Consider the following 15,666-nt stretch of genomic DNA (forward strand, 5'->3'; position numbering starts at 1 on the left):
ATAGAGTCCCTGACTCTCACAAGTTTCTTTATAAAAATCTTTCTGCTGACCCAAAGACCATTTCCCAGGGTCCCAAAGGGGTTAAGGCTTCCAATGCAAAAACATCCAGTCCCCTCTGACAGAGATTCTAGAGCATTGGATAGATGGGGGAAGAAAGTTTACACTTCTGCAACTTTAGCAGTTAGGGCTTTAAATTGCCATTTTCACATGCTTAAGTACCAACAATATTTAATGGCTCAGTTAAAACAGAAAATGCTTACAAGCTCAGAAGCTCCTGACTATAAAGAAATGCAGGATTTATTGTATGCAGTTGAACAGGTGGGAAAACATACTCTGCAATGTGGTTTTGATTCTTTAGAGGCCTCTTGTAGAGCCGCAGTTACAGGTTCTGTGATTCGAAGACATGCTTGGTTAAAAGAACAGAGTTTACCTGATCATGTTAAGGCAAAATTATTGGATGCTCCTTTACAGCATGATACATTGTTTGGTGTTAAGGCAGAAGAGGTGTTAAAGAAAATGGAGGATAAAGCTAAATCTATGCAAACAGTCAAAGATTTCTTACAGGTACAGCCACCTCGATTTAGCAGAAATTGGCCTACAAAGAATTGGTCCTTTCCAGTGTCAGACAGGCCACAGAGAGGCAGATACAGACGCCCAAGAGGCAGATGTCAACCCCAAGGCTCTAACAGACAACGACAGTGGGGTACCTCAACCCCAAAAGGAGGTGAGGACAAATCTCAACCATACAGGAAACAGTCCCAATGACTTCCTCCTTCGTACGCCAAGCACTTCCCTTTTGGCAGCACCCTTAGGGGAAAAACTAGCACTTTTTATCAAAATTGGCAAGCAATCACCCAAGACAAATGGGTTCTGAATATTGTGTCTCAAGGTTACAGGTTCCACTTTCACACTTTACCAAGGCTAAAAGGAATGCCAAACCTGTCACAAAATCAATGGGCAGAGGCTCAAAAACAAATATCAGCCCTCATGGACATGAGAGCTATTGAAAAAGTACCACAGCAGGAACAAGGACAAGGATTTTACTCAAAATTCTTCCTGGTCCCCAGAAAGGACAAAGCCTGGAGACCCATACTAGACCTTTCAACTCTAAATAATATCCTGGATGTTCCGAAATTCAAAATGTTGACACTACAGCAGCTTCTTCCCATGCTGGGCACGAAGGCTTGGCTTGTTACTCTGGACCTCAAAGAGGCATACCTGCATGTCCCTATCAGACAAAATTGCAGAAGATACCTCAGATTCAAAGCTGGTACAATGCACTACCAATTCTCTGCACTGCCCTTTGGCTTGTCTACTGCGCCCAGGGTCTTTACAAAGTGCCTGGCACCAGTAATTGCATTTTGCAGACAAAAAGGAATTCAAATTCCATACCTGGACGACTGCCTCATTCAAGCAGAGACAAAGGACATTCTTCTAAGGCATCTGGCGTTTGTAAAAAGGTTGCTAATTTCCCTAGGGTACACAGTAAATGAAAAGAAGTCAAAACTAGTGCCATCACAATAGATAATATTCCTGGGTGCCAGTTTAAATACAACTGCCCAGATGGCTTATCTCACACCAGACAAACAAGGACAACTGACTCAATATTTTCAACTAATGGCAAAAAAGTCCCATCTCCCTGCAAGAAAAATTCTGCAGGCCCTGGGATTCATGGCATCCTGCATACTACTAATTCCATATGCCAGACTGCATATGAGGAAATTACAATGGTACCTAAAAAGTGTTTGGACTCAGCACTCTCACAGCTTAGAAGCAGTAATACCAATAATTCCCTGCCTACAACAGGAGTTTCGATGGTGGGCACAGGCATGTCACCTCAACAAGGGTCAGCCTTTCACTCTACCCACAGCCAGGCAGACTCTAACAAAAGATGCTTCTGACTATGCCTGGGGAGCACACATGGCAGGAAAATGTATTCAGGGCAAGTGGACCACAAACCAAATGCATCTTCACATCAATCAAAAAGAGATGTTGGCTGTTCAAAATGCCCTAACAGCTTTCAAGGACCTTCTGCATCCAGGACATTTATTATTAAAGACAGACAACACCACAGTAATGTGGTACATAAACAAGCAAGGGGGCACTCATTCTTACCCCCTATGCAGACAAGCCATGACCTTGTGGAAAACAGCTCTAACTTATCAAGTTAATCTGCAAGCACAATTCCTGCCAGGAAAGAAAAATACTCTGGCAGACGATCTAAGCAGAAATATCATGGACCCTCACGAATGGAAACTGAATCCACAAATCTTCAGCATGGTAACACAAAAATGGGGATGCCCAGACATAGATCTTTTTGCCTCCCCACTGAATTGCCAACTACAAAAATTCTGCACAAGGACTTATCACACACAAGCATGGAAAGTGGATGCTCTCTCATTCAGCTGGAAAAGCATAAAAGTTTATGCCTTCCCACCAGTGCCTCTCCTTTCGAAGGTACTCCTAAAAGCCAGACAAGAAAAACACAGATAATCCTGATTGCTCCAGACTGGCCACGGCAACACTGGTACCCAATCTTAAAGAAATTAGCTCAAGGCCCACCATGGATTTTGCCTCAATTTCCACACCTTCTGACTCAACAAAACAATCAGATCCTGCACGGTCAGCTCAAAACCCTAAACCTGGCTGCATAGCAGATTCATTAGTCAAACAGGCAAAACCTCTCTCTAAAGCTGTTATGGATGTCATTTTGGAGGTCAGGAGGCCTAGCACCAGGAAATCTTACTCAGAAAAATGGAAGAGATTCTGCGCCTGGAACCAGGCTCAAAGCCTTGACCCTCTTGTCCCAAACATTCCTCAGATTTTGCAATACTTAACTGAGATGCTGGACAAAGGCCTATCCTTCTCATCAATTAAAATCCAAGCCTCTGCCATTTCAGCACATTACAACACAGATCCTCCTTTATTCTCTCATCCCTTGCTAAAGCAGTACCTCAGAGGGGCTAAAAACATAAGACCGCCCTGGAGAGCACCAACACTAACGTGGGACCTCAATTTTGTTTTGGAAAAGCTGACCCTGCCACCTTTTGAGCCAGCCAATACAGCCATTCTAAAATTTTTATCATGGAAAACAGCTCTGCTCCTGGCAGTAACATCAGCACAAAGAGTCTCAGAGCTACAGGCATTAATGGCAATGGAACCTTTTATAATTTTTCATCAGGGCAGGGTTTCTTTAAGGACAAACCCTACCTTTATGCCAAAGGTGGTATCTAGTGTGGCTCTTAACCAAACCATCCATTTGCCAACTTTTTATCCAAACCCCAAGAATAAAGGGGAGAAACTTCTGCACTCTTTGGACATACACAGGCAGCTACGCTTCTACTTGGACAAAACAAAATCTTTCAGGAAAACTGAGCAACTGTTTGTAGCATATGCTGCAGGATCACAAGGCAAGGCTATTTCAAAGCAGACTATCTCCAAACGGATAGGTCACTGTATTCGTTACTGCTACACACAGCATGGGAAATCTGTCCCTAATAACATTAGGCCACATTCTACCAGAGCAACAGCCACTTCAACAGCCTTTCTCAGAGGAGTACCAACCAAGGAAATTTTGGAGGCTGCAACTTGGAGTTCAGTGCACACCTTTACCAAGCATTACCACTTGCCTCTTTATTCTAAATCCAGAGCAGGATTTGCCACTGCAGTTCTGCAGGGCCTCATAGCCAATCCTAACTCTTTATAGACCAGCCACCCAACCTCAGCTTTGGGATTCTACCCAAGTGTAATGACTGCAGCAGTGTAACACGATGAACATAGTACAGTTTTGTACCTACCATAAATGTAGATGTCCGAGTGTTCACACTGCTGCAGTCCAGGTTATCCTCCCTCCATCCCCTCTGTCCTAGCTGAACTCATCTATACCTTTCTATCCTATACAACCTTTGTGGTGTATTTGCTTTTAACTGAATGTATTGTTTTTATTTTATATTTATGTTTTATTAGCAATATGTATTGCCTACCTACTTGGGGGCACCTGACATCTGGGGCAAGAAAAACTGAAGAAAATGGCGTCGGATGCATCTTATATGCCCCTGGCGCACTGATGTCAGGGAAGAAGTGACAGCAGCTGACGCCGGACCAAGACTTTGGAACTCTGGCCGACTGCGGGACCGCCTGACAGCAGGATAACCCAAGTGTAATGACTGCAGCAGTGTGAACACTCGAACATCTACATTTATGGTAGGTACAAAACTGTACTTTCTTATGATTAGGCAATTTTTGAAAGCCAAGTAGTACCTAATTTTCCTTATGTATTGTATTATTTCTGTGATTCCCATCAAAGTATTTTTGTTAAATTTATCAGTGTATTTACATATATTTTCAAGAATGCAGAAGTTACCAATAAAAAACTCAGAGTACCGTGACCAAATTTGTCTTGGGTCATTATGGTCAGTGTTCCATTTTGTTTTAATAAGTATTTCATTTATTGCATAGTTTCCATTGATAAAGTCCTGAAAATATTGCTTGTTTATGACTGATTTAACTCACGTGAGAAATGATGATGCCATGGTCTGTGTTAACAAGTGAAGATGTAGCTGAGGGTGGTGAGTAGAAATATCCTATGTTTGGCAAGAGGATATGTAATGATATTGCCACCTTAGTGTGATTTCACATTGTTTTTCCGAAGTTGTTTTGGTTAACATAGCTCACTGATATTTGAATATATTTATTTGTTGATGAGTGGTTTACTCAGTCAGTATCTTGATAGTTAAAATCTTCCATATGGATTGTATTTTCATTGCCTTTACACGTTGGACTTTAGACAGGACATTTTCTACAGGGAACTTGGATGTTGTTTTGTAGGTGCCTATAATATTGTATTCATTACCACTGTCATATGCTATTGTATGAGCAAGTTATAGTCATGTATTCAGAGCCATAGTTAGTCCAGTTATTACTCTGGGCAATTCCCAGAGTGTGGCCCCATTCAAAAATAAATAAGTAAATAAATAACTGCAGCAAAGAGCTTATATACAACAAGCAACTAAATGTATTCATTTAAGCAGCAGCAATACTAAATGTGGCTGTTTAAATAATTGCCATTACTACACTCTCTTCCGTTTGAGAAATCTTCTGATATACTGATCTTGCCATCTAACAGCTTGAAACTACAACAGCTGCCTTCTTTGCTCCACCCTAGATACAGTACTGCATATATTTGTTTTCTTAGTTTCTGTTTTACATTTTTTCTTTAAAAAATATTGAGACACTGTCATAAATTCCACTGGGTCAGTATCATACCTCTCAACCTCTTACATTAAGAAATCTGGACAAAGCCATATATAAAAGTGGGACAAATGCCCAAAAAAGGGACAATTTTTTAATATTTGTCTTACAAACTTAGAAAGTTGATAGAATAACAGGTTTTGCATTAGTATGAATTTTCTGAATGGTATAAAATCTGAAACTCAAATGTCTCTCATTATTTTCTAACTTCAGTCTTTAATGATTTGCCACTAATTTGCCAGAAAACCACAATTTTAAGAAAAATATACCAAAAACATGAGGCAAAAATCTGGACATTCTGTGAAAATCTGTACATTTGAGAGGTATGGTCAGTATCAGTGACAAGTGTTATACCCTAGAATTTGTGAAATTCATTTTGGTTCTTGAAACCTTGTTTCAGAAGTGGTGCATATATCAATATCATTCACGTAGAGAAAAAAAACTTATACATTACCTAAATTACCTGTTTTAGTAGTAAGACTTCTGACTTTTACTAAAACCACTTTTACCTCTGAGATAGATAGATAGATAGATAGATAGATAGATAGATAGATAGATAGATAGATAGATAGATAGTTGATATATTATCATCTAAGTTGACTGTGTTTCTGCAGTAAAAAGGCAGTGAAGCAGTTGTTACCACTCTCTGCTACCCCTGAAGTATTATAGTACAGTCACATTTATTTATTGGGCCTATCTTGACAGCAGCATTTTTGAAGCCATTGATTATTTCTAGTTCCAGTTGATTCCTGCCCTAGAACGTAGCAACATAGATGAGGTAAACTTGTGAATATAGCTCAGAATGATCAGGAATTATAAGTGCATTTTTGCTACAATAACAACTCGTTTGAATAAACAACTAAGAGTACTTCAGTAAAAGCTGTATAATATACTGTGCAGACACACCTTGCTTGCATGTATTGGCTTTAAGAACTTTAGATCTGATATTCTCAATTTTTCTTATCACCTCCTCACAAATGTGTTACGGATCCGATCATCGGATCCGACTTAGCTGTTACTAAGGTCGTGGCAACCAAAGAAGCTGTTGGGCAGCTCCCTTACCCACAATGCATCTCTCCCTGTTCCCTCAGATCTTGTTCGCCGCTTCGCAAAAGATGTGGTCCTTCCTTAGAGCTCTTGGATTGTCAGGCCATATTATTAGAATTACTGTTTTTTGCTTATAACTTCTAGCTTAAGAACTGTAGTTATACCTGCATGGTCAAGTGGCAGACCTGGATAAAGTGAGTCCCCCATACTTAAAACAACATTCTCCAACATTACACAACCTTAGACAAAGTTAGGTATATTTATATAAATCACTTAACTGTGCTTTCCACGTGGTACAATGCAGAATTGACAGAAGTGCTGTATTGATCAGACTCATATTTATTTTTACTCTTGTAACCAGTAGTAATGTGTTTGCAAATAACTCAATTCTGTACCATGTGTCTCAGCAGCTACATAAAGTTGAAAGTATTAAATAACAGAAAGTAATACAGTCATTGTAAGCTCTTTTCTGGGACCAGCAAATTTGATGTGATGATGGGTCTATATTATAACTGCAAAACCTTACATACGCGAATACGGAAACGTTGACATATTGAGCGAACCGTGAAAACACTGAACGTCCTGATCCACGTAATTCAAAATGTCGAATTGGCATAGTTGGCCAACCCCACCACCCGCTACATACTACATACCCAAACAAAATAAATAATCCACATACATACATTTAACAAAACCCTACTTCTAACCCTAAACTAAAGCTTACATATATTACTATACATGCACTTACCTTAACTCGCACCCTAACCCTAAGGTCCGTAACTATTGCACAACTACGTTAAGGAGCTATATCCAAACAAAATAAATAATCCACATACATCCACTTAACAAAACCCTACTTCTAACCCTAAACTAAAGCTTACATATATTACTATGTATGCACTTACCTTAACCCGCACCGTAACCCTAAGGTCCGTAACTATTGCGCACTTACCTTAAGGAGCTATACCGGAGAAGGGCCAGCTATGACGATTCGACACCGAATTTCGCGCTTCAGGACGTTCAGTGTTTTTGCAGTTCGCTCAATATGTGTCGACGTTTCTGTATTCGCGCAACTGCGGTTTTGCGGTTGTAATAGGAAAGCTGTGATGATACTTGGTGTAGTGAGATTGTATTATGGACATTTTTTCTGGTTTTGAGCATAAAAACATTCACAAGAGGATGTTTTAATGCAGTTTTAAGAATATAATAAAAAGTAGACTGTTCCTTGATCAAGATCTGCTTCTCATCTAATAAATGTAAGCTCTTTGGGACACTGTGTGAACAAAATTAATCTCAATCTTAATGTCTGTAATTCTGCTTTTCATTTCTTTTCTTTATGTTATTACAGTACAGATAAACAAGAATATATTCAATTGTGTTAGAAGGCACTTATTTCCTGCGTTTGTCTTAAACATGCCTTCTTGCACTTAATGTAAACTGTTTCAGAAATGGAAATGACTTTATGTTTTATCCATTTGTTTAGACTGATTGCACAGATTCATGATGAACTCTTGTTTGAAGTAGAAGATTCACAGATTGTTGAATTTTCAGGTTGGTATTCCATGATACTGATTATTTTTTATAATTATATGCAGCAAAAAGTGAAAAAAGGCACTCAGACTTGAAAACAAATGAATAAATACTGAGCTACCTGTTGCTGCACCAGAATTGTAAGCCAGTCCAGCTGTATAGTATAACAAAAAGGAACACCAAACTTCCAACAGGATACAAAACAGCTTCCAGTTTATGTAGCGCTTTCGTCTCTGAAAGTTCAGAGACTTCATCAGGATAAATCATAACCACATGCCTATGGTTATATAACACTATTAATCAAACAATTAAACACATTTAAAGAAATTAGACTTTTTTTAAAAAACTTGAAGAAAAACACAGTTCCATAAAAATAAGTTCAAATTTGGAATTTTGGAAGTTATCCAGAAGACTACTAAGGGGGTGGGGGTGGGGGGTGGGAGCTTCAATTAGAACGTAGCAAACTCAAATGGCAACTTGAATTAAATGTGACTGTAGAACCTGGCATTAATGAAAACATTTCAATTTTACCAATATTAAAAACAAAGGCTTTGGTTAGGTAGATATGGTTCTGCCTTCTGAAAATATTTTTTATGGAACTATACATTTTTCTTCAAGTTTTTAAAAAAATATATCTGATTTCTTTAAATGTGTTTACTTGTTTGATTAATAGTATTATATAACCATAGGCATGTGGTTATGGTTTATTCTGATGAAGTCTCAGAAGTTTCAGAGACGAAAGCGCTAAATAAACTGGAAGCTGTTTTGTATCCTTTTCTTATAATTATAAGCTGATATTATTAGTTACAGCAAGCCAGTATCTGTTATGCTGAGGAAAATAAAGAATACAGTAATATAACTACTCCAGCTATTTCAAATTAAGTTTCTTATTGTTACATATTTCCCTAATGCACATTTCACATAAAACAAATCCATGGGTAACATAGCATGAGATGCAATTAATCTTTTACTTACACTAAGTACTGCTCAGCAGATATCCCGCAATGATATGCATATATATATATATATATCCATGTATGCATAAACTAGATCATATAGTACATTCCTCACCTTGAATATTTTTAAGGAGAACCCATAAGAATTAATGACTGGAGAACATTACTTGATAGTATACATTTTAGTTTACTATTTAAATGCATGTATCATTTAACTGGGGGTTGGTATTTTCTGAACCAGCATCCTTGCTTCCCGGTTATTTATTACATTTATGATGGAAAAATAGTTGGGGGTTTGTTTGATAGTGGTTTCTAAAGAGATGGCTGTGAAAGAGGGAGTAAAACTGGAGCTGAATTTGTCAGGCAGCAGATTTGCTATGTCTTCCAGCTCTGTGTAAGTGGCCGTTGCGCACACTACTGTGTACTGCATTGAAGTTGAGAACATAGCTAGATAAAGCCTTGTAGTCGTCCTTGCCTGGGAGGTTATCTTACCTCAAATTTGGCTTTAGTAGACTTAATGTGCCTCTTGGTTGTTTGTTTAGATTGATGAAAGTGTTTTTATCATGCTGGGCGTAGCACTTCCATAATCTTGGCTATGATTTTTTTTCTTTTGTTGTACAGCCTGTTTGTATTCCACCAAAGTGATTTGCTTTTTGAGTTAATTCTGGGTTTATTTCTCGTAGGCATAGCTGTCTGTAAGAATTTATAGACATGCTTGTATAGGGTTGCTGTGAAGAATTCCACATAGACAGCTGAGTTCACAGAGTTTGTGGATTTAAAATTTTGATAGTTTATCACTTAATAGTAGGACATTTGCCTTAGAATAGTTCTTAAATGTTGTAGGCTTATCTGGGGTCATAGAACTGATTTTTGTTACAAAGGAGACAGCTCTATGGTCTGACCTTACCAGAGAGGACACTGCACAAGGTGGGGTACAGTGTTCTCCCATGTTTTTGAGTACCAGGACAAGTATGTGAGTACCAGCTCAGGTATGTTTGCACCTGTAGTGGGTGTATGAACTATCTGGTCCAAGGTGTTTGTGGTTACAAAGACCAGGAATCAGTGGGCCTGTAAGTTTGGGGTCATGTAAGCATCCCAGTTTATAACAGGGTAGTTGAATTTGCTCAAGAACATGATATTGGTTGAATGGTGAGGGCCTCCAGTAAGTCCAAGTATAAGTTATGGGTTCTTTGATCATGGAGGGTGATCTGTAGCTTGCAAGGATATGATATGAGACTTTGGCTTTTTAAATTTGAACATGGAGAAGCTCAAGCTCATTGTCCTTTTTGACTAGTTTTGAGGTGAGTTTGTTGTTGATATAGATTGAGACGCATCCCCCTTTCATCCCTGCCTGTGCAGTAGCTGGCCTGAATGTGTGGAAGACATTGTAGCCCTGTACTGCTGTGATGCTGCCTGAGGCCTTAAACCATGTCCCAGTAACTGCACAAATGTCCACATTCAACAGGGTGAGGAGAGCTTGAAGTGTTTGGAATTTCTTGATCAGATATTGTCTTTTTTTCTGTTCCTCAACCTTTGAATTTCAGATGCAACCTCAGATCCAGCTTTGGCCACTTCTCAGATTTTGGATCTGCAGCTGAAGCTCCTTCCCTTACCCACCTCCCAAGCTCCAGATTATCTCAGATCTCTTTTGCCACAATAGATATCAGATGTGGTTTTTAAAAGGAGGGCTTGCACAGCGTGTGGTACTGCTAGTACGGTTTGATACCCCAATGTTAAGGGTCCTGCCATTTCTATTAACAACGCTACTGCTGCCACTGCCCTCAGGCAGGGAGGATATCCTGCCACTATTGGGTCTAATCGAGGTTGTGCCAGGAGGCCTTGTGCAAACTTGTTTTGTTCTGAACAAAATAGAAAGAATGGTTTGTTGTAATCGGGTAGACCCAGAGCAGGCGGGTTCATCAGAGCAGATTTAATAGCTTGAAATGTGGCCTCATGTTCATCAGACCAGGGCAGAGGATCAGTTATGTCCTTTTTTAACAAAGGTAAGAGTGGCTGTGAAAGTTCAGAGAAATTGGGAACCCACTGTCTACAATATCCTGCTAATCCTAGGAATCCTCGCAATTGACGTTGGATGGTGGGTCTAGGGGCACGTTGAATAGCTTGAATGCATGAGGGTAGGACACGGCAAAAGCTGGCCGAAATAATGTGACCCAAGTACTGAACCTCGGGCTGGCAAAGTTGCAACTTGGCCTTATTAACTTTGAATCCTCACTGAGCCAGAAACAGAAATACCAGTAATGAGTCATCTAGGCAAGCTTGCTTGGTTACAGAGGCAATGAGTATGTCGTCAACATACTGAACCAAGACTGAAGTGGTGGGTAATGCAAGGTCTTGTAATTGTCGGAACATTTCTCTGGAGAAAAGTGTGGGGGACTCAACGTACCCCTGTGGTAATCTTGTCTAAGTGTACTGTTTCCCCTTATACATGAAGGCAAACAGATATTGGCTATCTACATGGACTGGTACAGAGAAGAAAGCAGAAGAAATATCCATTACTGTGAAGTACTCAGCAGCTGGGGGAATACAGCTAAGAATAGTGGCAGGGTTAGGTACCATTGGGAAGGCCGGTAAAATGGCCTTATTGATTTGCCTGAGGTCTTGCACAAAACGGTAGGTCTGCTTACCCGGTTTCTTTACCAGGAGAATTGGTGTGTTGCATGGGCTTACTGTAGGGACGATTATAGATTGCTCTGTTAGGGAGGATATTACTGGCTGAATACCTTGTTCTGTCTATTTAGAGAGCGGATATTGAGGCACAGAAGGTAACTGAGTGCCGAGTTTTAAAGTTATCCAAACAGGAGTGGTGGATGTTAGTAAGCCAACATCGTTGTCATGGGTTGTCCACAAAGAGGCAGGTAGTGAGTCTAAATGCTTTACCATCAATGGATCTGGAGTTGTCAGGAGTTGTAAAGGTACCAAGTCACTAAGAAGGCTGAGGGCTTCATTGTGACTACTTGGGGGCACCTGCAAAAAGACACCATCTTCTGTACAAAAAATGACATCCCCCATTTTACAGAGCAAATCTCTGCTTAAAAGGTTTGGGTCTATATTAGAACACCGAATATTCAAAATTTCGAGTGTTCTAATATCGAATCCTATGAATCAAAAATTGAAAACATCGAACATTCAGAACAGCAATTTTTTTCCTAGGGAAGAAATTTGCTGTTCCAAAACACATACACACAACACAAGCACACCAAGCAAACAGCAATCCGCACACATACACCTAAACTCTTACATCTAACCCTATACTAAACTATACATACACCACTAAATATCCACTTACCTTAACCCAAACCTTAACCCTAAGGTCCGTCACTATCGCACAGTCACCTCACCCATGCCCTAACCCTAACTCACCTACCCCGAACCCTCACGTCCACACAATCACACACTTACCTGACCCACGCCCTAACCCTAACTCACCTAACCCTCACATCCACACGATCGCACACTTACCTGAACCTGACCCGTAACTTTCCACCACAGCGCTGAGAATACCGAAGCAACAGAAACGGACAACCGAATTCTTTCCCTAGGACAAAATTCGGTTTTCTGTTTCTTCGATATTTTCAGCGTTCGCTGAAAATGGGTCGATATTAGAACACTCGAAATTTTGAACGTTCGGTGTTTTCATATAGACCCAAAGGTTTAGTAGTGCTGATGGTCCTACAAGGAAAGCATGTTCCCCCTGTAGGGGACCCAAGATAACCGGAGTTGGTACGGTTTCTTGATATTTTATAGGGTCTCCAGAGACTCCTACCCCTTTAGTAGATTTGTTTGTAAGGACAATACCTACTGCGGTGGATGAGTTCATCATGGATTTGGTAGCTCCGGTATCTATTAAAAAGGGGTGTCTACCATTTTTGAGGGTCAATGTGACGTATGGTCCGGCTTGATCTACCGGAAGCAAAGGAAACAATTGCTGTTGGGACTGTTCAGGGGATCCCTATTGAGCTTGAGGCTGACTATGGCCTTCAGACCAATTGGGTGGGGTCCAGGCCAAGTTCCACTCCTGTGAAAAAGGATTGGCCTGCTGTGATGCCCCTGATGTAAATGGATTATTTTGGGCGGGAGGCGGTGGCATCGGAGCAAGGTACGGGCAGTTCTTTCTCCAATGGCCTGTTTGGCCACAGTTATAGCACTCAGATTGCTGCTTTTGCGTCAACTGCTGAGGTTGTTGATTACTAGAATGACCTTGATTATGATTTGGGTTGCCTCTACCTCTTCCTTGGGAGTTTCCTCTCCTGCCCCTCCCTCTCTGCCCAAAAGCGGTGAACATGTGAATTTGAGCATTTAAAAGTTTGTTTTGCAGTTCCTTTTGCTGCTGGGTTAAATGATCCGACAGGTATTGGGTTTGCGTGACCAGTCCATGCAGGCCAAGGCTGGGCCAATTAAGACAAACCTCCTTCAGTTTATCTCTAAGCATAAGTTTGAGACCATCAACAAAGGCAGCAGACAAACTGCTAGCGGCTGGGCCTTCTGTAGGCTCTGGGTAACCGGAATACACCTCGAAGGCTTCTGTAAGCCTGTTAAGAAAGTCTTCAATGGGCCCATCTTCTTTTTGCACTACAGCTTTGATTTTTGACCAGGTAGGAGTCGGTGGGACAATAACAGTGTATTAGGCGTTATCGGACTGTTTCAAACCCATTGTCCCCTTGCGTACCATGCTTGGGGATGGGAGTGGGAACGTTTGCATGATCCCATATTCTTTTAAACAAATCGGGAGGGACTGCATACTAAAGTATGGCCCGAACTTCTTCAATCGTAGGATTTTGGAGGTTTACATGACCTGCAAGTACTCTTTGGAATTTCGCTGGGTTACTGCGAATCGGCGGTAATGAATTTGTGATATCTTGAAAGTCTACTGCAGACCATGCCCGGGGCACAATTATAGTAGTGGGAGCCTGATTATCATGGCTATGGGCTGGGTTGGGAATTTCTCTGAGTGGCATCAAATGAACGTCATCCTCCGAAGAGAAAGAGGGGGTGGCGTCAGGGTTAAATTTATCTGGGCCAAAATAACCGTCCTCACCATCGATGATTATTGGAAACTGGCCAGAAGGACTTAGGCGGTAGGAACGGTAACGTCCCCCGCCCTTTCGGTATCTAGACTTAGGTCTAAAATACATTTGATGGGTGGTCTTTCCCACTTTGTCTCCTTTTTCTTTCTTTCTTTCCCATAATTGGGGCCCCCAAGAAGCCCCATGCTGTTGTGACGTAGAGTCCGGGACCTGCTGTTGTGCATCAGGTTGGTGGCGTACCAGTTGATTATCCGGCCTTTGCTGAGTTGGGTGTGCTTCTTGGTATTGCGCCGGTGGGGCCTCTTGCTGTGGTGGAACAACAAGTGGTCCCTTGTTATAGGCAAGTGGGGCATTAGGTGGAAGAGGGAAGCATACATTATCATCCTCAGAGGATTCGGCGACTTGCAACTTAGATAATACTGCCACTGGATAAAGGCCTTTAATAGGGGGGGTCTTACAGAGGCTTACCATTGACGACATCTAATTTTTTTGCCATATAGGCTAAGCCCCTTAATTGGCATTTAAATATTTCTTGATTATTCTTTAAACTAGAAATAATAGAATAATTTTCCCTATCTTTTGCCTCAGACATCCAATCATTGAACGCTGCCCAGCACAACCCCGGGACTTTTTTCCCTTTATTTTTTAACTTGGTTTGTAAATTTGACGAAATATCTCTATTAAAAGTCTCTGTTCGGGGAAAGCGAGTTTACCATCATCTTTTGTGAGGGAGACCCACTGAGACAAATACAAACAACTGTCCTGTATCCAAAAATACATATAACCTTTTTCTGGCTCCTTTAAACTTCCCACACTTGCTCCCATGATCAGTAATGATCAGTTTTATTTAAGCTGTTTGACAGAAAAGAAAACGATGGTCAACACCGTAATATCCCACACTCATACATGCACACTTATGTTGCCAGAATTTTTCGATTAATCCCTCAATCATACATCAGACTCATACACAAAAAAAAAAGAACATCATGCCACTTACCTTTAGACTGAAAGAGAGGAAAACGTAATAAAATATATTTAAGGCGCCACATAATCGTTTTGCAGAGTTTTCTTTTTCTTCGTTCAAACAAGGCAGTGGTGGAGATACTGCAAGAAAAGACAAAATTTTGTCATGGGCCCATAAATCAGCACATTCACTAGCCTTGAGTGACCACAGCACTGCCAGATCAGATCCGAGTAAACGGCACCAAATTGTAAAATAAAAGACAAAAGACTTCCTCTCGTTCAGCAACTTTTATTACACATGTGCAGGAGCCTCTGGAAACTACCAGGGTGACTCCCAGAACAAACAAAGACTGTAGCTTATATAGGCTGTTAATGCTGACTCATTAGAAAAGTAACACTGAACAAATGAGAATACTGGAAGCATGATTAACCAATAGGAGCATTCCCTGTAGCTCTAAAGTAACATAATGTAATCACATCTCTGGGCAGAAAAAGAAAATCAGATGCATTTCCATATATGGACATGTTTACTACTTTCAAACAGTCTCTCTTCTTAGTACTTTTCCACTATGTGCCGACTGCCACGCCTCTATGTACAGTACATTTCAGGTTCATGCATTTTGTCACATACTCATACCTCCAAATACACTTACATTTTCCTTCATACTTTACACTAGTCACTTCCATTTCAGAGCCCTGCCCTTTGGTCTCATCACAGCAAATGTATGACGGTGGTTGCAGCTCACCTGAGATAATTGGGATTCCGAGACTTTCCATATCTCGATGATTTGCTCCTCACAGCTCTCAATAGGCATCTACTGACATGCACCAGGGACTACCTGCTCCATTTATGTCTACACCTAGACATCACAGTC

General features: G+C 40.7%; 1 protein-coding gene across 3 annotated transcripts in view; it reads left to right on the plus strand.

Annotated features, from left to right (window-relative positions):
• LOC122794469 (DNA polymerase nu-like) overlaps positions 1–15,666 on the plus strand; it is a 1,147,210-nt gene that overhangs the window by 894,772 nt on the left and 236,772 nt on the right. For all 3 annotated transcript variants that reach the window (XM_044062886.1, XM_044062887.1, XM_044062889.1), the window contains one exon: positions 7,781–7,848. In XM_044062886.1, the coding sequence (XP_043918821.1) occupies positions 7,781–7,848 (68 nt within the window). The remainder of the gene's footprint in view (positions 1–7,780; positions 7,849–15,666) is intronic.

Source organism: Protopterus annectens, chromosome 2.part1 (assembly GCF_019279795.1).
Source record: "Protopterus annectens isolate FY-2018-M chromosome 2.part1, PAN1.0, whole genome shotgun sequence".
In the NCBI taxonomy this organism is placed as follows: Eukaryota; Metazoa; Chordata; order Ceratodontiformes; family Protopteridae; genus Protopterus; species Protopterus annectens.